Source organism: Macrobrachium nipponense, chromosome 9 (assembly GCF_015104395.2).
Source record: "Macrobrachium nipponense isolate FS-2020 chromosome 9, ASM1510439v2, whole genome shotgun sequence".
NCBI lineage: Eukaryota > Metazoa > Arthropoda > Malacostraca > Decapoda > Palaemonidae > Macrobrachium > Macrobrachium nipponense.
In genome coordinates this window covers 92,476,493-92,500,924 of record NC_061110.1, presented here as the reverse complement: position 1 = coordinate 92,500,924, position 24,432 = coordinate 92,476,493, and the positions used below count along the sequence as shown (strand labels likewise).

The following is a 24,432-nucleotide window of genomic DNA, read 5'->3' as shown; positions in this document are numbered from 1 at the left end:
AAAAGGAGAACAAACACACCAACAGAAAAAAAAAAAAAAAAAAAAGAAAGCTTGACAACCAAGCAGCCGGATCCAGCATCTCGACTCAATACGCGGAAATGGATTTGGGTTTAAGAAATTCTCAAATACGAAAATATGTAAATAAGTACAAGAAAAGGCGGAATCCAATTTGGGGATCTGTGCTAACTCATTTAATTTCTTCATCTGACTTTTATTTGCATTTTGATTGATATGGTAATTTGCACGACAGCCAGGAATACTGAATTCTCTTTCTTTCTCTCTCTCTCTCTAGTTTTGGCTTGTGCTTTCTTCGCAGGAAAGTCGTGAAAGCAGAGAATGCAGAAAATTTCTATTTGTTATTTTAAGCGTTGGCTTTACGTAAACTACCAGAATGGAGTCCCCATTATTTTGAATTTTAGAACATTTCGACCTCAATTTCTGTGTTGCTTGGAATATATATATATATATATATATATATATATATATATATATATATATATATATATATATATATATATATATATATAATATATATATATATATAGATATATCATATATATATTACTATATATATATATATCTATATATATATAATATATATAATCTATATATTATTATATATATATATATATATATATATATACACGTATATGTGTATATACTGGGTGTCCATTAAGTCCCAGACAGTACCATTACAAGTATTTATTGATCGGAATGGTTCTGGGACTTTATGGAGACCCTGTATATTCCGTTATAACGATGGTCGCTTGATCAGTAAAGTTCAGTAATGTTGTCCGTTCAATACTTGGATAGGAGACCAGCAAAAAGGGGTATTGCATATGAGGAGTTTTACCATGGGGTTATCCGTATAAGACTGCAAGACAAGGAATGAGGAAATAAGAAATTTGGTGAAAAATTTAAAAATATATATGTATACATTTTATTGACATTACATATCACCAGAGATCATTTGCAGACATAGTAATACTATATTAAAACTAAATTAGCGGGAGAATATCATAACAAAATGGGCAAATGGAGATGTACTGTCTTAAGTGGATGCTATCTTCGAGTCGATGGAGTGAGTACATTATAAATTTATTTATTACAAAGGAGAGAAAGGAGGTAATCTTGAGAAGGATTAAAGGATTTCGGAAGTGTCCGTCATAGGAGTAAGAGGAGAGGGAGTAAAAGAGGATGAGAGAGAAATGAGAGAAAAATATGTCTATGAAGAAGCAAGGCAGAAATGCGCCTTTGTTATCGTGTGATGATGTGGAATTTTAAACAACTGCTTTCTATTTTATATAGATTCATTCTGATGACGTCTTGAATCCTGAAACTTACTCCTGAAATATTTGTTCAATAAACTGAAGAAAGATGAAAACTGGATTTTTTTTTCATTAAATTTTCGAAGAACCTTCTCCGTGTACTTGACGGATAAATTTATTACACAATACATTACCCAAGATGTACTTTCACTGATTAACGCCTCTGAATATTCAGGAACACTGTTGTGTTTCCATTTATGTTATTGCGTCCCTTTCCTTATCACACTCAATTTCTAATATTTGCAGAATATCTAAATCATGAGAAAAATCCCACAAGCAATTCCACGCAAGGAAAAAGTGTAAATATACCTCACTCCTGAACACGAAGACCCCAAAACATATAGACTGAAAAAACGCTGCAATTCATTAAGACCACGCTCTCTTATGCTCCCTCATTCCTTCTTTTTTTCTTCTACTATATTTCGTCCACGTCCGAATCCTTCCTTCTCTCCTCTGCACGCCGTTCTGGGACTAGAACACTTTTATCCTAAATCTCGAGCCCCTTCCTCCAACGTCCCTGTACCTGCCAATAAAGTATCGAGGTTCCCCATCGCTGGCGGCAATTAATTTGAGGAGAATGAGCGCCGGTGGCAGCTTAAATGTTGGTTCTGGTGGTGTTTACACAAATAGCAGTTGCAGCAATGTTGATACCGCGGCCGTTTATGGTGACACACAGCCACCGCTAACTCTGGGGCGGGTGTGTGTGTGTGTGACCGTGTGTCTGTGAGTGACTCATGTTGTCGAGGGGGAGGCAGTTAAAGTACAACACTCCTTGCCCGCTTCTCGAAGGAGAGATCGGCTTTGGTGAATAGTCTTTGTTCTATCATTTTTTATCCAGTGGCTTCAAGTAACCTCCGCTTTGTAGGTCAGTTTTTTCTTATTTACTAGTTTTAAGAGACTTTACGCATATGATAGTTTTGCTTCATTAGCGTACATACTCAAGTTATCTAGCTTTTAGTGTGGTTGCCATGTGAATTCATTTCATTATTACTAGTATAATTTGAGGTGTAGGTTATTTCTAAACTGTATGATAAACTTGTTTACTTGAAATTTAGCACCAAAATTTTATACATCGTTTCCTGCGATAGGTTACGTGCAAAGATTTTTTTTTTTTCAAAAAATATTCGTAACGCTGAGTTGAGGGCGTTCATATTTTCCAAAAATTCGGCCTCTCTTTCTCTTTTATGATTTTTCATAGTATATATATGTATATATATATATATATATATATATATAAATATCTTGCAATTCCACAATGGTCCTCTGGGTGAAGTATATAAGAGATCCTCCCGGTACCCTGAAGGTGACTTTGGGATAAAAGTTGAAAGTCTTGGTACCTCCTCATTTCACGTTAGGATCTCTTATATAAATTATATTTAGATATATATATATAATATAAATATATATAATATATATATATATATATATGTGTGTGTTGTGTGTGTGTGTGTGTAAACAAATTCAGGTTTTAAAGCTACGGTCTACACACACGTTAACACACACACACACACACACACACACACACACATATATATATATATATATATATACATATATATATATATACACATATAGTAAGCATAATATTTTATACATATATATTAAATTTTTATAAATTCTATATGTATATATATATATATATATATATATATATATATATATATATATATATGTGTGTGTGTGTGTGTGTGTGTGTGTAGTACATTCACACATAATGTCTAAACCTGTCCAAAATAAATTCGTACTAAATAAATTAAATCCCCACATCAAACAAGTAACGAGATAAACACTAAACCAATAACAAACTCATCACCGATTGCAGATGGAGACCCGCAACGCCGCCGCGTGACATGACCTCGACCTCACACCATGGGCATGGAGTCCTGGAGACCTAACCCCCTGGCGCCGCCCTTCGTCCCTCGGTCTTCAGACGTCTACGGGCGTTCGCTGGCGTCCTCCGCCGGCGCCTACCTCCTCCTCCAGCGCCAGAGGCAGCCGCCATTGTTGTCCCGCGGAAGGAGATTGGCCAAGCTGGTGCAGGTAAGATTTACTTAAGGAGGAGGTCTTTTTTATTTTATTTAATGTTTTTTTTATATTTTATCTTGTTATATTTTATATTTTATTTCTAAGTTGATGTTATTATCTGGTTGACATTAGGCGATAGTGATGACCGAATTAAAATGGCGTTTATATGTTTTTATTGAACTTTTTTTTATTTTGTAATGTCACTAGAAAAGAATGTATATATATATATATATATATATATATATATATATATATATATATATATATATATATATATATATATATCATATATATATATATATATATATATATATATATATATATATATATATATATATATATATATATACAGAATATTCTTATACTAATAAGGAAACTAGTAGTACAAATTTACAATAAATGATGTCAATATATATAATTAATTCATACATTTAGCAATAATTACTGTTTTAACGGCTCAGTTTTACAACAAATAAAAAAATGACACAAAATAAAATTTTCTTCAAGACATAGTCATTCGAACTGTCACTTGTATTTTCCAATAACAAAAAAATTAAATAAACTTCTCAAATAATTTCTTTGTTCACTTTCCATTTAACAATAAGAACTTAATGATTTATTACGATAAGGTAACATTTTTCAATTTATAACTTCTCTATAATTTTAAACAATTTTTGGTCTCTTTGTGGTCTTTGCTGACCGAATTATTATTATTATTATTTTTTTTTTTTTTGACAGGGAGGCCTGATGGTGGTCCTGATAGTGACGATTCTCATCAATGTGTCTTTCATCGTCGACAAGACGAGGCAACTAAGGGCACCGTCACCGAAAAGAGGTAAACTTTTTAACTTTAACGTCAGCATAAGACTTTTTGCACCAATATATTCTAATGATGTTTCCTCTATATTATATTTTATGCTGTTCTGACACTCCCTATAGTCAGACAGATAGACAGACAGACACACAAGCAGGCAGGCAGACAGACAGGCTACCAGACAGGTAGGCAAGCAGACAGACAGGCAGACAAACAGACAGACAAGCAAGCAGGCAGGCGGACAGACAGACAGACAGGCAGACAAGCAAGCAGGCGGACAGGCAGGCAGACAGACAGACAGAACAGACAGGCCAGGCAGACAAACGAGCACTCAAGCAAACAAAAAACAGGCAGACAGACAGACAGGCAAGCAGGCAGGTGGACAGACTGACAGACACGTAGACTAACAGACACAGACAGGCAAGCAGGGAGGCAGACAAACAGCCAGGCAGTCAAGCAGGCAGGCGGACAGACAGACAGGTAGAATAACAGACACAGACAGGCAGGCAGACAGACATACAGGCAGGCAAGCAGCGATGCAGACAGACAGACAAACAGACAGACAAATAAGCGATGACCACCGCAACTAATTTCATCTTGGATTTACAGGTAGCGACGAACAGGCAGAAAACGAATGGAAGGCAAATAATGGAGGAGGAGGAACGGGAGGAAGAGGGGGAGGAGAGGGAGGAGGAGGAGGAGGAGGAGGAGGCGGAGTCAACGTCGGGAGGAGGAACAACCTCCGCCTTCAGGAGTCTCCCCCGAAGACTCTTACCGTCGACGTCGTCTCAAGTCAGACACGAGTAACGGTGACTGTGGATGGTGCTACAGTAAGCTGTTATAATATATATATGTATATGTATATATCTACATGTATATATATATGTGTATTTATATACACATGTATATAAAAAATAAATGAATATATATATATATATATATATATATATATATATATATATATATATATATATATATATATGTATGTATATTTCTTTATCAAGAATACTTTAGTGATGTAACTTAAATAAACAAAGCAGATATTGTGTGGGTAGATAGTCTAAAAGAATGAATAAATATTCGGGTAAATATAAGTCATGGTTAATCATGATAAACTACTTAAAGGTTAATTACAACAAAAGTGAATTTAAATTAAAATCAGAGTCAAGGTTAATGGCCCTATGAAGTCAAGTATCGACAGCTGTTAATTAAGATGCCCCGAGAAATGCACCCTATAATATTTCAAATCGAATTTCATCTGCAGTAACTTATTTCAAGGTTATAAACAACCAAACACTTCTGAACAGTTTATAGCAAAAGAGAAAGTTTTCTTTGTTTATTGATGCTGGGATAAAAATTCGTCCTTAATTACTGCAGTTTATAAAAAAAACATTTTTTTTAGTTCGGAATATGGGATAGAAGAAATTACTTCAGAAACCAGGAGCATAATAGCTAACTCTCGATTTTGGAACATAAAGAATGAACGGAGTCTTCTAAAAACGCTGGCTTCTAATTAGCCAATCTTAGAAGGGTTAAAGGCTCGGGTTATTTTTGAAGGAAACGGGAAAATATTTATGTATTAATCGTTCGTTTGATATGAAACAGTAAAAAAAATAGGTTTTTTTTTGTTGATAACTTGGCTCTTAAATCCTTACAAACACTTTGCAGCAATATTATGGTACTCAGAAATATGGGACGTATAGTAAAATGCTTTATTATTTATGGAGAATGTTTTTAGATGGAGCTCATTAAGAGGAAAATATTCATCAAGAGAATCAGAGGATTTACGAAAAACTTTTCATTAAGTTTCAGTTAAAAGACCCAGTTGATATAACACTGAAATTCAATGCTGGATAACTGCTCTTCCAAGAAAAGGCAAAATGAACCATCTCTCTCTCTCTCTCTCACATCTTCAACCTCTGACAAACTCCCTGCAAAACCTCCTCATTCTCTCTCTCTCTCTCTCTCTCTCTCATCTTCAACCACTGACAAACTTCCTGCAAAAACTAACCTTCTCTCTCTCTCTCTCTCTCTCTCTCTCTCTCTCTCTCTCTCTCTCTCATCTTCAAAATACTGACAAAATCCATGCAAAATTACCTCATTCTCTCTCTCTCATCTTCAACTACTGACAAACTTACTGCAAAACTACCTCATTCTCTCTCTCTCTCTCTCTCTCTCATCTTCAACCACTGACAAACTTCCTGCAAAACTTCTTCATTCTCTCTCTCATCTTCAACCACTGACAAACTTCCTGCAAAACTCCTTCATTCTCTCTCTCTCTCTCTCATCTTCAACCACTGACAAACTTCCTGCAAAACTACCTCATTCTCTCTCTCTCTCTCTAGATCGTCGAGGAAGGCGACGGTAAAAAAGGCAGAGGAATCCACGTGGTGGTTCTGCACCAGGCCAGCGGAGCAGTCATGGCCCAGAGAGTTTTCGACACCTATTCCCCACATGAGGACGAGGCCATGACGCTATTCTTGAATATGATTTCTCCCGGACGGATATTAGTGCTGGCTATCAAGGTACGGCGCTGAGAATGTAAGGATTCGGAGGTTTTTCATCAAAACTAATAATATATTTAGGAAGGAGACCCTTTAGTATACCTATTTCACTAAAAATTTGAAGGTATGAGTGCGTCAGAAGAATTTGTTTTATGATAAGGTTTATCTGTCTTTCTAGTGATTCAAAGAGACAAACGAATCATTATGATAATTGAGAAACTTTAATTATACAAAATAATCTCTAATAATAATAATAATATACAAAACCATCTCTACATTAATCTTTGTTTACAGTATCTTTTTTCTTAAATTAACCGCGATTCCTTTCCACCCTCGCAGGACGAAGGAACCTTTCAGATGAAGAGCGGAGGGCGTGACGCCCTGCGCCGCTTGGGCAGTAACCACGCCTACAAGTTGGGCTGGCGAGACATGTGGGCATTTGTAGGGGTCAAAGGTGGTAGGATGTACGGAGAACAGCTGTCACACAGTCCAGACTTCAACACCTGGGGTTCACCTGTTCTGCTGAGGGCAGAAGTGCCCTTGGTAACGCTTGAAGGTTGGTGTTCATGGCGCACAGTAGGCTGATGTGTGCTTCGTCTTTCACTAGTTTCTGCAGTTTCTCCTCATTCTCCCCAGTTAGTACTAAATCATTGGCTTTTAATTACTTGACCGACTTTGTACTGCACTGAACATTCACATAGAAAGCGAGTGTAATCTTTTCTTCTCTCATTTCTTTGTTTTTAGAAAGCGAGTGTGACTGGTCAGACACTGAGGAACATCGGCGCAGGCGCGAGTTCTGCAGCCACATTGAGGGATATGGCTCCGTTTGTTCGTGCACGGATCCCGCGCCTTTGGATTTTACGACAGAGCCGGTACGTGCTAGGCTTATATACTCCCTTTAAACCTTCATGATTTTGTCTTCGTAGGAATTGACAAATGTTTGGATTTTATACGTTCAGTAGTCTCAAAGCCACAGCTAATTTTTATGTATATTTCTTAATGAATGTTTCTTTAATGCCAATAAATAGGCAATTATCATTTTCATCGGAATAGCGTTAAGCAATCTTCGTCAGTGAAATACCTTTTGTTTCCGTTAAAAACACTGAACACTTATCTCAGACTCATCAGTAAGACTAATATTTTTCCCACTTTTAAGAATAGAGTTATAGTTTTTTTTTTTTAGCAAATAAATTTCTTATCTGCTGATTCTTTTCACTAAAGAAAATCAACTGCATTTACTGACAAATTATCACGTTAAAACTACAGGAATTATTACGAATAGCTTCATCTCCTGAGACAGATTGGTGAACGTTTCAGTTCTGTTCCAATTTTAACGTCAAAACTTCTTTCTCTAGCAGTGACCTTTTTCTCTCCACAGCTCCTGAACAACCAGGTGCATGATGTTCCTGTGGCAATTATCGCCAGCAACCGTCCACATTACCTGTACAGGTAAACAAGCACAAATACCATGATTCAGGAGATATTCAGATAGTACCATTACTCTTTCATGTCAGTTTGGCAACTTTCGGGGTAATCTGACACGTAATATTTTGTTAATATCTTGCAAAATGTGCCAGTTATAGGTAACATAATCTAATCTCTCTCTCTCTCTCTCTCTCTCTCTCTCTCTCTCTCTCCTCTCTCTCTCTCTCTCTCTCTCTCTCTCTGCTCTGGCGCTGTGCTTATCGGCCTATGGGTCTAGATCTTTACGCTCACTCTTAGCCGCTCCAGGAGTGAATCCAGATATGATAACGGTCTTCATTGACGGTTATTATGAGGAACCGCTGGCCGTTACCAAACTCTTCGGCTTGAGAGGAATACAACACACACCTCTAGGAGTAAGTTTAATATTCCATTCTTGAGACTAGGAATAAGAAAGAATATAGGGATGAGTTGATGTGCATGGGAAAGCATTAACGGTAGCGAGTGGTGGTGTTGCCAATTCTTTGAGTTATGGCTTTTTGTTTAGAATGAATGAGGTGTATATCTTGATTAGCTTTATTGGTTTATTCATTAATCTTAAAGGAATTTAGTTTGCCGTTTTTTTTATTGTTTTTACGGACTGCTTTCATTTAAGCTTTTAGGAAAATTATGAAATGAAGGTCAACCCTACCTAATGGCTTGATTTTGAGTTCCGCTCGGTCTAGTAATGTTGGTTAAAAGAGTAGCAGACAATCGCTGTTTTAAATCTGTTTCTAATTGATTTTAAATAATAGAAATTATTCCTCTCTTCTTTTAGGCGAGAAATGCCCGCATAGCACAGCACTACAAAGCGTCCCTCACTGCAACCTTCAACATCTTCCCGTCGTCACATTACGCAATTGTACTCGAGGAGGACCTAGACGTATCCCCTGACTTTTTCAGGTTAGGGCTTCGTCCTTTAGTCTGAGAGAGGATTTGCCACTAATCTATGAGCTTCTTTGACAGACTGATATATTAGTTAATGAGTATTTCTATGCCAGTAATAGAGCACTGAGTGCATCGTATATGCGACTATACTCTGTTTTTTTTCCATCTGTGCATCCGCCTGTAGTGGTCGCGCATGGTAACACTGCGTCCCGGGCTTTAAATAGTTACGCTATGTGTAAGTTTTAGGTGAAAAAAGGATATCTTGGTGTACATTTGCAACTGAAAAGTGTTTTAATAATTTACTGTATGCGAATTACGCCGTTAATATTCGGAATAGTATATTATATAAAGCCCGGAACGCAGTGTTACCATGCGCAAATATCACAGGCGGATGGAAAGATGGAAAAAAAAAACAGGGTATAGTGACAAAACTTACGTTGTAACATCAAGCAGGTAAACGCGTCAGTTACATATCCTACACAACGCAAATTCAAGCTTCAGGAAATTATAGAACGATCATTATTTATTTGTGTAACAGCGCCTTTGTTTTCCTTTTGACAGTTATTTCAGCCAGACCCTAAGGCTCCTGGAAGAGGACCCCACAGTGTACTGCATCAGCGCCTGGAACGACCAAGGTTACGAGCATACCAGTGGCGACCCAGCGCTCCTGTACAGAGTGGAAACCATGCCCGGACTTGGCTGGGTACTGAAGAGGTCTCTGTACAAAGAGGAACTCGAGCCTAAGTGGCCTACGCCTGAGAAGGTAACTAATTTTTTTTCTTTTAGGCCTATATGCATAAGGATTAGCTATACGGATATATTCGAGGTGTTGCTAGATTTATGACTATCCTACTTAAATACTTTTTGGCTATTCCCGTGTTTTGTGAAATGTATAAAATAAGATATGTTTTGGGTATTCCCGTGTATTGTAAAATGTATATAAGAAAATATGTTTGGGTATTTTACCAGTTATGGTGAATGTCTTGCTGTACTAAATATTTAGTCAGTCTCGTTCAGATATGTTTCATTATTCCAAAGACTGTATTAACCTCTGCAATAGACATATTTATTCTTATAACATCAAAGAATTCCTGGAAAAAAACAATATACAGAGCCTTTTAAAGTCAACACCACACCTCTCATCCAGATTTGAACTCGGAACAGTTTCTCTCAAGCGTACTATTCATCCGCAGATGTGGGACTGGGACATGTGGATGCGCCTGGATGACATCCGTCGAGGGAGAGAGTGCGTAGTTCCCGATGTCTCGAGGACCTATCACTTTGGATCGTCCGGACTCAACATGAATTCTTATTTTCAAGATATTTACTTCAAGAAACATTCGTTCAATACTTTACCTTACGTCGAACTGAAGGATTTACATAGGTAAGTTCCGAAGACTTGAATTTCTTCTACTCAGCTGATTTTTAACCTTCTTAAGAGCTATCAATATGATTTGTGGCAACAAATCGATATAGATTTGATAAGCCGTCAATGCACCTCGCCCTTTGCACTGTAGGCATTTACTTAAGGGTGCTTGCAGTGTGCCTTAGGCCTATAGCTGCATCCCTTGTTTTTTAGCCTTTTATTTTACTTCCATTCCCTCTACCTTTCTTGCTGTCCAACCTCTCTTACTATTACTTCCTAGTGTAAGCTAGGTTTTCTCCCAGTTCCAAGTTTTGGGTCTTTGTACTACATTTCTCTTTTAAGGTTCCCTGTACCGCATTGTCCAATCACTCTACCTCCATAATTCGGTATCTTGAGCGCTAAATGGCTGTAAGTGCCCAATTACTTGACTTCACAGCCTAAATTTCATAAAATCAAATCACTTGTCACTTTATCAGATCACATGAAACAACGCCGCTCTATTTCCAGGCTCAAAAAGGAATCTTACGAGGAGCTGATCCACGAACTGCTGAGACGGGGAACGGCGTATACACAGAACCCGTGCGAGGCAGACTTCACGCCTGAGACGTCGGGTCACACTTATCTCCTCTTCATTTACATGGCCCATGGCAAAGACTTCATGACCTGGCTTCAGGTAGCCAGAGTGAGTATGATAATGATACACTACAGTGAAGCTTCTGTAGGCTAGATGTGCAAGATTAATAGCAATAATGCAGCGGTTTTAAAGTTGTTAGATTTTGTCGCAACGATATAGGTTTAGCATTAGCAGGTGGCCAGTTTAATGGTAAGAAAGCTGCAGTTCGTAAGGATATATAGGTCTAACATTAGCAGTTGGCCAGCTTAATGGTAAGAAAGCAGCAGTTCGTAATGATATATAGGTCTAACATTAGCAGGTGGCTGCTTAATGGTAAGAAAGCTGCAGTTCGTAACGATATATAGGTCTAACATTTGCAGGTAACCAGCTTAATGGTAAGAAAGCTACAGTTCGTAAGGTGATTTAAGTTAGCCTTGACGATATGCAGATCTAGCATTATCTAGGTACCCAGCTGTATGGCAAGAAGGTTGACTTAACCATATGCAAACCTGACATCTAAAGGTACTCAGCCCGTCAACCAGTTAGCAGTAAAGTTTTCTTTCACAGGCACAAGTTAGCCATATGAGACAGAACTAGCCTAACCTTCCTCTCTCTCTGAACGACGAAGAAAACTAAGAATTTGATCGTAACTTAGGTGTGGAACGCCTGCTCATATCTCCATAGGTAGAAGTTAATCACCACAGAATATTATACCTTACCATAATTTCTATTCTTGTTGACTATCCAATTTGATTTATCATTACTTCTGACTTTATTCAAATACCTTGCATTGTATTATGTTATGTCTATCGATAGTTTTGAATTCATTCATAATCTTACACTCTGAGCAGGTATAAATTTCAGGTAATGTATAAATTTCAGGTAATGTTCCCCAAAACAAGTGTTATGGGACTTAGTGCACTGTAGGCATTACTGAGGGGCTTTTGCAACGTCCTTGTGAATTTACCTCCACGCACATTTTAGCCTTTTACTTTACCTCCATCTCTGCTTCCTTTCATCAAGTTTGATGTCCAACCACTCCAACAAAATTAACGAAGAATTTACGCAGCAAAAATGACCGTTCCCTATTATTATTATTTCCTTTTTTTTCAGTGTTTGCGAATCTGGGATCTAGACGGGCGTGGCTTCCACAACGGAATGTGGAGGTTAAACATTAAGCTGAATTACTTGCTCATCATTGGTTACCCTTTTTCAAGTTACTCGTGAGTCTACATTTTTTCTGTGGTGTTTCACTGATAATAACGAACTAATATAGACGGAAGTGACTGATAGACAGAATACTTGTTCAGTCATTATCATAGAACAGAACTCGTTTCATCTTAGGCATGTATACATATGTATATACAGGGTGTCCATAAAGTCCCAGTACCATTCTGAGCAATAAATACTCGTAATGGTACTGGGACTTTCTGGACACCCTGTATATATATATATATATTGTTAGATGGATACATAGAGATAGCGTCATGCAATCGTAACACTAGTTTGTTTGTAACACTAGTATTTAGTTTAATCACTATTTTTCTAACAGTTACATGAACATCGACTGTTAGTTACTTCACTGGAATTATTACTTTAATCTCTAATACTTGATAATCACGAGTATCAAGAGTGTATGGGAGTGATTTGCAATGATCTTTATTGGAATATCTCTCCTAACTAGAAACTTGTAAAAGAAATGAGTCAATGCTCAGTTTCAGTTAGTTTTTTCTAAGTGAAAATGTGATTTTTTATTTAATAGAAAACGGCAGTCGAACCTTATCAAGCTTTCTTAAATAGATTTTTCATTTAATAGAAAACGGCAGTTGAACCTTATCAAGCTTTCTTAAATAGAGCGAATATCTTTATCTTCTTCGTATGAGTAAACAGAAAACGTCAATTGGATCTTATAAAGATTTCTCAAATAAAATAAATATCTTACTTATTGATGAACTCCAGATGACGTTAGTCCTACTGTACTACCCAACCCATACAAATATAGTACCACATACATACATCATACCCTTTATTTATCTATGATTTATTTCACAGGAAATATAAACCACCCAACGTGACGCCGCTGTACATCAACTCTAAAGAGAAGGAAAAGGAAAAAGGTACCACGAAGGAGAGGAAAAACGAACAGAGATAACAGTTAACTGTCGCAGTCGCGCCATTAGGCCTAGGTCATGATTGCAACCAGTCGTAATGCCTTCTTTCATTTTACATAATATTATATATAATATATGTATATGTATGTATGTATGTATTATTTAAACTGTACTGCTTTTACGCCATGAAGTTAACATCACATTATGACAAATAGCCAACTCACCATTAATTTTTCATATTCTTTGTCCATGTAGGGAAAAAAAACTGACAAAAATAAATTTCCCTCTACAGTGACGGAAACGTTCCACTATTTTCCCGAACACTGATAATGACAGGAAAAAAAAACTGGCAGAATATTTTCCCGTACAATGACAGAATCTTTCCAAGGTTCATACAGTCTTCCAGCATTTTAAATGCATTATATGTGCCATACAATGCACTTACGTAATACACAAACACAACTGAATCTGAGAGAATTGTACGATCATTCATTGTGCAGTTATGGTCAATTGCATGATTAGTTTGCAAAGTAGCAATTGTCAACGATGTCGATTTGATCATTGTCAGTGTAGTTCTCGGATACCATAACAGTAGTAGTTTGTAAAGTAGTTGTGTTAGATTGCTAGTTGTCATAGTACGTTGAATGAACCGGTATGCCTACATGAATATAACACACGTGTGTACGTGATTATTTCTTTTAATGTATATGTATGTATGTACACACATATATACATACATACATGGGTATATGTATATATGTAGGTAAAATATATGTATGTATATACAGTATACATATATACACGTTTGCATGTATATATACAAATATATATATACATATATTCTATACACATTCTTATATTATATAGATACACACACACACACACACATATATATATATATATATATATATATATATATATATATACATAGATACATATATAGTTAGTAAACATCATTGCAACTTGATTTATCAACGCCTTATACTTCCCTCTCAATTGTTGCTTAATAACCCCAGGAAGATATCTTCCAATATTCGTTTGCACTTGAATACGTAATTCCATCTGTCCAGGAATTTTGATAGCCAGTTTTAAAATAGTTGAGTCTCTGTACATACGAAGTATATCAATAAAGTGTATTTGTGTAGCGTTGTTTCTGTACAAAAAAGTATTTTTATTAGTTGTTGTTAAGAATATCTTTATTCCTTTATCACGAGAAAAAAAATGGGTACCTGGCACCTCCGTCATCTTAAAAAAATGATCAAGAAAATAAAAATTTACGTGAATTTTACTTCTGTCCATTTCTGTTGTTCGCAGATCTTTATTACTTTATTCGTAATAAAGAGGTTATAATAAATAAATGAAAACATAAGTATGAAGATGAATCAACAAAAACATTACAAAAGATTTATAAAAATCGATAAATTGTAGGTAAAAGCAGGTATGAACATATATATATATATATATATATATATATATATATATATATATATAGAGAGAGAGAGAGAGAGAGAGAGAGAGAGAGAGAGAGAGAGAGAGAGATCTCAGCATCACAGAAATGCACTAAACACTAATTAATATCTAAAACCTACCATCTTCATGCCCGTAAAAGTTCGAAGCTAATATACGCTAATAATTCTAACTGTACCAGCAACAAACGAGATGAAATTCCTGACCCAAGCCAAAGATTTTCAGGTTCTTCGACAAGATTGGCACCATATTTACTACGCTAATCAACAAGTGTTTGAACATATTCATTCTGTGATGAAGAAAACCGTTTGCAAGACTAGTTCAGTTAGCCAAAGTATCTAGGCTCCGTTTTCTTTGCCACGCCTTACTGCTACACTGTGTTTAACTTTCTTGGGCCGTAATGTTGTATATCATACAGTAAAGTTTTTCTGAATTAATAGCCCGTGAAGTAAAGCTAGACTTTATTCCAAGACGGTCTTCTGCTTGTAAATGATGCACTGCTCGACAGGTTCATACTTCATACTCCTTCATTTTCCGTCGTCATGGTCTTTGTGTGTGCAAGGAGTTGGCAACTGTTCGTGCTCACGCGCCCCCCCGTGGTCGTAGTTCGTCAGGGACCTGCTCGTGGACGATTGAGCGGTCTTCTTCTCGTCCTTATCGCGAGCGTCGTCAGGGAAGTCGTAGTAATCGTAATACAAATACTCGTCCGTATTGCTGTAGTTGGGGTGACGGGAATAGCTGGTGTTATGGTTGTGGTTGGCTAGGTATTCCTCGGCGGAGAAGGGAGTGACCATGGCTTCCCCGTTCACGGCTTCGTACAAGTCGATGAGAGACGGAGATTCGCCGTCGATGCGGAAGCGTTTGTCGGGCGGGAGGTCCTTGTTGAGCTCCCGAAGGCCCTGCTTGATGGCGTCCAAGAGCCTGGGTCCCTCCTCCACGTCGAAGAGCTCGATCTCGACGTCGTCTCTCTCGCCGGGAAGAATTTTCTCCATTCCTGTTGGACAAGAGGGCGGTAGTAGGTCAGTGTGGCAACATGGCTGCTGATGGATGTTGCTGAATCAAAGTCAACTTTTATCCAGGTATTAAGCAGTACTTATGATAATACTATTAATCATAATAATGCCTAAATTTCATTAGCTTAGTACTATTATGATGAAAGTCCTCACCACCCACAAAGTAGCAGTAATACTAACGACAATAATATCAGTAGGTATTCATGATATTATTTTTCATAATGTAGGGTATAATTAGAAATGTACCCAAAATAATTATTGTATTAGCACATGGCGTGGCACTTGCTTACATCAAGGGGTATCTTACCTCCAATATGCAAGCCTGGTTGTTTTGTTACGATGCGAGAAAATTATTTTTTTAATAACGAATAAAAATTTGCCTACTGAACAACTACTGACCTGGTCTGTACTGGGTCTGAGCCTGTGGCCTCTCCGACCTTGCCCTGGCCATGAGAGCTTTGTAGATGTCGAGGGGACTCAGTTGACCCGTCAGGGGTATCTCCAACGACACTGCCCCAGCCCTGCCCGAGAAATCACCTCCGCTCCCTCCGTTTCGCCTGGGTAGGAAATAAAATCATTTATCGTGAACAGAGGCTGAACAGTCTCGTTCAAGCGGCGACGATAAATTCAACATTTATATTCTAATATTTTACTTACATTTTTATTTATTTATTTATTTGTTAATTCGTCAGGTTTTCTAATAACTGTTCTCTTTCTGTATTTACCATTAACTTACGTTAATTCTTTCGAATGAACACCGTAATATATACACTTTGGGGAGCTTGAATTTCAAGTCAGTGGCCCCTTGGGTGGGCTTGTTCCATATGAATAGGGTTCATTTTCCGAATAATAATAACAATAATAATAATAATAATAACAACAACAACATTGTTTTCTCTTGTGTACAGAATTATTATTATTCAGTTCTTGGTAATGAGTCTACTCATTTAGATCCAATGCTTCATTATCAAGAATACAAACAGACTAACAGAATAATCAGAACAGTAAATGGAGTCTAAGGCAATTTTGATCCCACTCACCCATTTGTCCCCAACTTAGACGGCGTCTTGGAAAACAAGTTAAGATGCAGGATAATCTCGTGTTTGTTCGCGTCGTCTTCCGGTGCAAAGCGCTCGTTGGTACTGCTGTATCTGCCATCGTTTCCGTAGTACCCGCCGCTGCTGTGAGACCCGCCATATTGGTTCTGGCCCGAATCGAACCTGTCCTTGCTCTCGTAGGAGATGCTGGTCTGGAAAGGCCTGGAACCGGATGTGCTTTGCGAGACGTCCATAGGATACACATCCAGCATGATGTTGAATGGGCGAGATTTGCCGGAACTTGGATTTCCCGTGTTCCCGCCATTGTTGTAGGTGTTACCACCGCTGTTGTAATTATTTCCACCGCCGTTGTAATTACTTCCACCATTGTTGTAACTATTGCCACCGTTATTAAATTGATTTTCCCCACTGTTGTAGTTGCTGCCACTAGTACCATAGTTATTTCCGTAGCTGAAGTTGTTCTCCCCGCTGTTGTAACTGTTGCTGCCTTGATTGCCGTTGTTGCTTTGCACATTGAAACTGTTTCCGCTGTTGCTGGGGTTGTTCCCAAAATTATTGCTGTTTCCATTATTGAAATTACCCCCACCGTTGTTGTAGTTACCACCGCCATTGAAATTATTATTACCTCTGTTATACACAGGAACTCCTCCCCCGCCAAATGTCATATGGGTATTACCCTGGTTCCCTTCGCCAAAATTGTTCCCTCCGCCCGGAACTGTATTTCCGGAAACTGGGTCACTCCCGAACATGATATCTCCGGGACCTCCCGAGTTGGTATATTGGTCGAGCGTGTCTCCAAAAGGATTATCCCCAACGATGTGGTTTTGGTCTCCGATGATGAGGTCGCCACTATCGCTAGGCCCATAGGAAACGTGAACCTCGGTCCCTTGGTTGCCGTTCTGTTGGATTTTCTCGCGTTCTTTCATGAACTTAATGATGTCCTGAATGCTGGTCGAATCCTTCGGGTATTGATACTCCTTGGGTGGTTTTGGCATAGGCCTAGGAGGAGGCGTCCTTCGTGGAACGATGGGCATTCCAGGTGGTGGAGGGATGGGTGGCAGCCGGTACCTGTATCGAGGAAACGGTCTTGGAAGAGGTCCAGACATTCTCGATTTCGGCAGCAGTCGAGGTCTTAGACGCATGTCACTCGGAGGTAATGGAGGAGGAGGGCGATTCGGGCTAGTACTCTCCCGGCGGGGAGGAAGACCCAGAGTGCTTGGATTGCTACCGCCGTTCATTCTTCCCGTCGAACCTGAGCTGCTGAACGGCGCTGCAGTTCCCGAACGGCGCTTTAGTATCTCGAACAAAGACGTCCAGATCTCGTTGCTGGAGCTGTCGGAGGGGATGCCTCCGTTGCTCGGCAGATTCATGCGGTTGGCGCCATTCGGTGGGTTACCTAGACTCAGGCCGTTCCCGTTGCCGTTGTTAGGCCTATAAGCGTTTCCATTGTTGCGATTGAATCCATTAATGACATTTTGAAGGTTCCCGTTATTAATATTGTTTAAGGGATTTACATTATTAGCAACGTTGTTTCCAAATCCATTATTATGGGCGCCATTTAAGCTGGGGTAGCCATTGTTAGAGGGAACCCTGTTCATATTTCCATTATTCTGATAATGGCCGTCATTATTTCCGTTCATAGAAAGGTGTCCGTTGTTCTCGCTTCCTTGGAAGCTGACTCCGTGATTGAGCAAGCCACCTTGAGGATTGTGCTGGAAATTGGGAATATTTGCATTGCCTGGAATAGCGGGATTCTGAACCGGCGGCAACGGAGGTAATGGCGGAAGTGAACCGGAGAAGTGATTCCCTTGTGGTAACTGCGGATTCGGCAATCCCTTCGGCATATTTGAGGCCATCCCTGGAATATTCCGAATGGGAGGAATGGGAATAGACGGCTTCCTCTGATGTATAGGGGGGAGGGGGATCCTAGGGACTCCCCCACGGTTAGGCTGAGGATGAGGATGTGGAAGTGGAGGAAGTGCCCTGTTTGGCCCGAGATTAGGATGGGACATAGGACTAGGGTTCATTCCTCCACCGGGCATGATCATGACAGGGACGAAGAAGGGCTTCGTGCGTGAAGAATGTTTATCTTCCTTGCTTTCCTCTTCTTCTTCCTCCTCTTCCTCATCCTCCTCCTCATTGTTCAGTGTACGGGAATGTAAGCTATATAAGAACGCCCCTCGGCGTCCTTGTTCGTCGTCGCGTTGTCTAGAGGCGAGATGACGCCGCTCTCGTAAGTCTCATTTTCGTCACCGTATAAACCATCGTAGTCCTTTCTAGGGAGTAACAGTTCACCAGTCCCAACCTCAGGTTTGTCAGTTACGAGGTCAGCCGACTCGAGTTCCGCTTTATCGAAGGCCAAATTGGGCAGCTCGATCTCGAGGTCTCGGTCTCTCGCGCCCGTTTCAAGATTGAGTACTTCCTCCTTGTCGTATTCGAAATCAAAGATGTCCAAGGGCGTCGATTCGCCCAGGATTGTGGTGATGATCACGTAGAACTGCAAGAAAAAATGGGTCAGACACGTCTGTGAAATATTCCGTTTAGGCCTACTCGGCATATATAGCATACAAGGTCATGTTGATAAAATTCCATGCGAGGGGTATCTGGTACCTCCATATACTGCAACTTAGGGTCACAAGGGCATAACTGCTTTTAATAGATTGTGATGAGAGCATACACAGCATATAGCATACATGGTCATGTTGATCAAATTCCATGCGAGCAGTATCTGGTACCTCCATATAATGCAGCTAAGCAACTTAATAAAACTAGAAATGTCACAAAGCCACAAGTGCTTTTAATAGATTCTGATTAGAGCATACACAGCATATAGCACATACAAGGCCATGTTGATCAAATTGGGGTATCTTGTACCTCCATATACTGTGACCTAGAAGCTTCTAGCAGCTTACTAACACTAAATCTAATAATATTTTTCCTATATACTTCTGATTATATTGGCAACGTAAACACCTACCACTAAAATCAGCCCCATTGCGATGAGGAACCCGGACACTACTTTGGCAGCTTTGCAGATCCTTTGGTGAAATTCATTCTCCTTCAGATCTCCTTCGTCGACGACGTCTACGTACGTCTCGCTCCTCTCTCTCACTCTCCTTCTGTTCTCTCTGTTCTCCTCGTCCTCGCTGCTTCCCCTGTCCACTATGAGACGGGTGATGCTGCTTTCCTCGATATCCCTGCGGTAAAAAAAAAAAAGTTAATAAAGAAAACGTGAATTTAGACCATCTTTACTTCGGTGAAACCAGAGACGATGGAATCATCACACAGATGATTATAGCTGAAAAGATAATTGACACATCGCTAACTATATATTCCAGATTATGTAAAAAGGAAGCAAATCATGATGATTGGGAACTGGAATTCATTGAAAAAATACCAAAGAAAGGCGACCTGGCTGAATGTTGTTGTAACTACTGGGCATTTCACTTTACGTCTCTGTTGTGTTGAAAATATTCAGTATGTTCGTCGCCAACAAACAAGAGAAAGAAATTAATAAAACGCTCAGAGAAGACCAGCGTGTTTTTTTTAGAAAAGGCTGGAGTTGTACTGGTGGTGTTAAGACATATTGTGCAGAACTTTAAGAAGTTTATAAATCCCATTCTGATGTATTTTGCTTTTTACAAAAGTGAATTTAATTAACTCCACAGATCAGTGTGTTGGTTTTAGTCATTGAAGCATTTCTGATATGCAAACTTAATTAATTGAAATTATTTATGAAAGAATCAAAATACAAAGTAAATGCCGGGTAAGTTAGCAGTAATGTGTGTTGTTGTAAGGATCACAATCGCTCACATACTGAGCATATTACCTGTGGCTCCGCGGAGCATAACTGGAAGACGAGTACGTAGGCCCAGTGGAGCATGTGGCCAGAGTTGAGGGGACGTGCGAAGCTCCTCTGGAAGTCCTCGCAGGATGATGTCTCGCGGGACTCCTGCCCCTGTTGTGGCGACAAGTGGGAGACCTGGCGTGTCTCCTGACGGGACTATGGGAGTGGGTCCGGCGTCTCTGCCTCCTCTCGGGCGAGGCGTGGGACCTAGACCTACCATGAGACTCTCTGGGTCTCTGTTTGGGTTCTCTGGGAGATGGCATCCTGACCGCGCCTCCGATCGTTTGCTGTCAGTCATCGACGATCATACTGGAAAGTTAGGAAGAGGGTCGTTGAGTGATTGAGATCGAAAGCAGAGATAATAAGAGAATATTCTTAATAAATTCTACACAGAGAGAGAGAGAGAGGCTCCTTTCAGCATTGCAACTGCTAGGTCTATGTCCACGTGAACTGTGGCCAGACTATTATCATGTATTATTTATCTGACTGGTGATATAAGACGTAATTCCTCCTATGTTTTCAAGAAAACATCTGGAAGAAACTACATATATAAAAGGAGCAATATATTTTCTGTGTTGCGATTTTTTACTTTTTAATTTCCAGAAAATATTGTCAAAAAATAAACCTAAACGTGGAGAACAATTACGCTTGTATATTTCTAGGTCAAGTGAACCATGAAGCGTCATTAATCTTGCTTTGTCAAACGCACTTGTAAATTGGCTTTCCACGTAGTAGTCTGTGAATTTTGAAAGTCACTCTTCATCAATAGCGCGCTGTGCCATCAGGGTGCTGTAAAGTGGTACTAATGACCCATGATTTTTGTTTTATTCTTTTGATATAGTATCCAATACGTTATACGTGACCCGAAGGGTTTGGCAGCTTGAACAGTCAATCCTTAGACCAAGGTCTAGAACAGTGATAAGATTGTCATGAATTTTATCTTGGTTAGATCATCTCGATGAACATTTATATTTAAAAAAAAAAGTTTGTAGAAGTCTTCGTATAATTATTATCAATGCGTCTACTCTAATACATTAAAACATATATATTTATGCGATATGGTGAGATGGAGTGCCACGGTAATGATGCCATAACTAAAAAAAAAAAATGATTGAGAAACCACTGGTCTAGAGAGCGCCTTAGACTAAAAAACAAAATACAAAAAACGGAAACTTTTTATTATTATATTCATTTATACCGTTGGCTGTTTGACCAGTCAAGCTTTAGACTATCCAACGGAAACCTTTTCTTGCATTGTTTCATACCTCACGTTTGAATATACTGCTTGGTTTGATTCCTTTGTGTATTTTAGCTCGTAAGTTTAATGAATCTAAAAGCAAATTTGACATTCGCAGATTTTTAATCTATCTTTAGATATCACCGTGCGTGAAAATGATCATTTCCTAAAGAAAATCAAAAGGTAACGATCAGATAATGACAAATTTATCCCACCTGTACGATTATAAACGTTGAAGATGTGAAATTACCAATTTCGCGGTTAAATTTTTTCCTCGCAGAGACTTACATAACCAGAGGTAACAGTAACAGTAATAACACGTCTGCTTTGACTTCATTCTCTTCGCTATCTTCCTTCGGTTCTTCTGGACCTCAAGACGTTATATATGATTAAGTTTCTTAAGTGACCGTGAATTACAAGAGGTAGACAAGACCTCGTTGGATTAACGCACGTTTTTTTACTGCCAAAACTCTGTCATGATGATTTGATTATAATGATTAGAATTTCTTTGCTCACTCACTCTCTTGGAATATATATTATATATTATATATATATATATATATATATCTATATATATATAATATTATAATATAATTATATATATATATATTTATATATTTTTATACATATATATATATATTTAAATATATATATAAATAATATATATATATATTACATAGATTAATACACACATTATGTATACGTATATTTATGGAGAGAAAGAGAGAGAATAATAAAACATGAATACATCCATACATGTATTTCTATGGCGCTCATGTATACTGCATTGTTTAGTAAGTGTGATCAAACGATTAGTAGTATATTAAAAACATATAACTGCATTAGAGCTTAACCTTAAATTATCACTGAGAAAAAAGACAGAAAAATATTTTATAAATGATCTCCTGCGGCAGAAAATTATATCATTACAAAAATAGCCCAGTGACATAAATAAAAGTTAGGGCTAGCATTCGTCAAGTAGTAGGTTCGAACAAACGTTCGACCTGACCTAGATAAACAACGGGTCAGAAATCCCAAAAGAGATGAGCGATCACGAAAACCACTAAAGGATTTGAGTAATCAATTATCTAAGTCTTAATTAAGAATCCGCATCTCACAGCAAGGCGTGAGGGCGTGAGTGCAATGAAGGCGTGAAGCTGTTGGAACTCTGTGCATTGTAGTGGTAACGGCAATGAAGTCGAGTGTCCGCGCCTCCACTCAACAAGAGCTGGGGCGCCATGTGTTGGCGCGGAGCTCCGTTTAAAAAGGTACCGTTACACGCTCTAACGGCTTTTCGAAGAAAGCTCGCCATCGTCCGTCCCCTCCCTGTACCGTCTCTGCCGCCGCCGCCGGTACGCTTAATGGCGATAGAATTATCGTTAGAGCGGTCTTCGTGAAGTAGGTGAGGAAGTGAGTATAAATGGGCGGTCAGCCATTATGACTAGGGTGGATATCGCAGTCACGGAGAGGTTGAGAAATGAGTTTAATCATTTCACGAAGATAGTAGAGGAATGCTGCTTTCATTCTGAATGCATACATACACATACGTACATGAATACAGTGACCATAAAATGAACAAAGATGGCGCACTGCTCAAATCACATGCGCTGGATCCCTAGACCGATTAGATAGAAAAAGAGATTTGAAACCATTACACATACTACGCGTTAACGGGGTGTAATCCTTGCGAGGTTTGAATATACTTATTTAATTATTTACTTCACCAAAGTTGTCCTAACTATTAATAACAAGTTATGCTCATGGAGGGAAAAGTTCATATTAGACGGATAATGTTATTTTACCGCTGAACGCTACTTTAGGCGCATTGACATCACCGCTGCCAGCTGACACATGGAGACATCTTTGTCGTTTAATGATGCCAGGTTTGTCAAATCAGGTCACTAGGATCGTCCAATGGGTCCAAGTGTAGTATATTTCGAAGGACGCCATATTTAAAACACGAAGTAAGAAGCGAGAAGGGAACAATGAAAAAACGCAAAGAATAATTTAGTTGGGGACAGAGTGACGAGAACCGAGAACGAGAACAACAGCCTCCCTAATCCTAGTCACGTGACTCGGTACAAGTTATATTGGATCTAACAATTTGTTAAATTGGATTCCAATAAAGTTTTCGCTAAGATAATCGACAGTTTTTGTTTCTAGAAATACTGTAACCGCAATTTGGTCGACTTGGAGCAAGAGCCCGTACTGACGCAACCGAGTACAAAACGTTTTCAAAAGTTATTTTTGTCATCAACATTATATATATATATATATATCTAATATTATTATTATTATTTATTATAATTATTATATATTATTATATATTATATTATTATATTATTATTATTATTATTATTATTATTATGATTATTATTATTATTATTATTAATTACTTATTATTATTATGTATTATTTATTAATTAATTATTATTATTATCCTTATTATTATTTATTATTATTATTATTATTGATTATTTTATTATTAAAATTATTATTTATTATTATTATTATTATTATTATTATTATTATTATTATTATTATTATTATTTATATGGACGCATTCTATCAGACAAAGGACCAATTCATGGAAAAAGAATCAACTCGTGGCTTTGGCCTAATCCACTTACAACAAACTTTACGATTCGTGCCAATTAGGCCGAGACAAGTTTTAACCCCTTGAGGTTACAAGACTGATGA

General features: G+C 38.3%; 2 protein-coding genes across 3 annotated transcripts in view; one reads left to right on the top strand and one right to left on the bottom strand.

The window, feature by feature from the left end:
• Positions 1 to 13,920, top strand: part of LOC135218487 (protein O-linked-mannose beta-1,2-N-acetylglucosaminyltransferase 1-like) — a 180,549-nt gene extending 166,629 nt beyond the window's left edge. For both annotated transcript variants that reach the window (XM_064254834.1, XM_064254833.1), the window contains 14 exons: positions 3,151 to 3,368; positions 4,092 to 4,188; positions 4,777 to 4,997; positions 6,513 to 6,692; positions 7,011 to 7,227; positions 7,416 to 7,543; positions 8,050 to 8,120; positions 8,374 to 8,509; positions 8,911 to 9,035; positions 9,582 to 9,783; positions 10,214 to 10,404; positions 10,894 to 11,068; positions 12,113 to 12,222; positions 13,052 to 13,920. In XM_064254834.1, the coding sequence (XP_064110904.1) occupies positions 3,198 to 3,368; positions 4,092 to 4,188; positions 4,777 to 4,997; positions 6,513 to 6,692; positions 7,011 to 7,227; positions 7,416 to 7,543; positions 8,050 to 8,120; positions 8,374 to 8,509; positions 8,911 to 9,035; positions 9,582 to 9,783; positions 10,214 to 10,404; positions 10,894 to 11,068; positions 12,113 to 12,222; positions 13,052 to 13,151 (2,124 nt within the window). In that variant the 5' untranslated portion in view covers positions 3,151 to 3,197 and the 3' untranslated portion in view covers positions 13,152 to 13,920. The remainder of the gene's footprint in view (positions 1 to 3,150; positions 3,369 to 4,091; positions 4,189 to 4,776; positions 4,998 to 6,512; positions 6,693 to 7,010; positions 7,228 to 7,415; positions 7,544 to 8,049; positions 8,121 to 8,373; positions 8,510 to 8,910; positions 9,036 to 9,581; positions 9,784 to 10,213; positions 10,405 to 10,893; positions 11,069 to 12,112; positions 12,223 to 13,051) is intronic.
• A 696-nt stretch (positions 13,921 to 14,616) lies between these two features.
• LOC135218631 (homeobox protein 2-like) overlaps positions 14,617 to 24,432 on the bottom strand; it is a 17,489-nt gene continuing 7,673 nt past the window's right edge. Inside the window, 6 exon segments of the mRNA XM_064255069.1 lie at positions 14,617 to 15,571; positions 15,990 to 16,147; positions 16,631 to 18,797; positions 18,800 to 19,145; positions 19,626 to 19,845; positions 20,478 to 20,804. Of these exon segments, the coding sequence (XP_064111139.1) occupies positions 15,105 to 15,571; positions 15,990 to 16,147; positions 16,631 to 18,797; positions 18,800 to 19,145; positions 19,626 to 19,845; positions 20,478 to 20,758 (3,639 nt within the window). The 5' untranslated portion in view covers positions 20,759 to 20,804 and the 3' untranslated portion in view covers positions 14,617 to 15,104.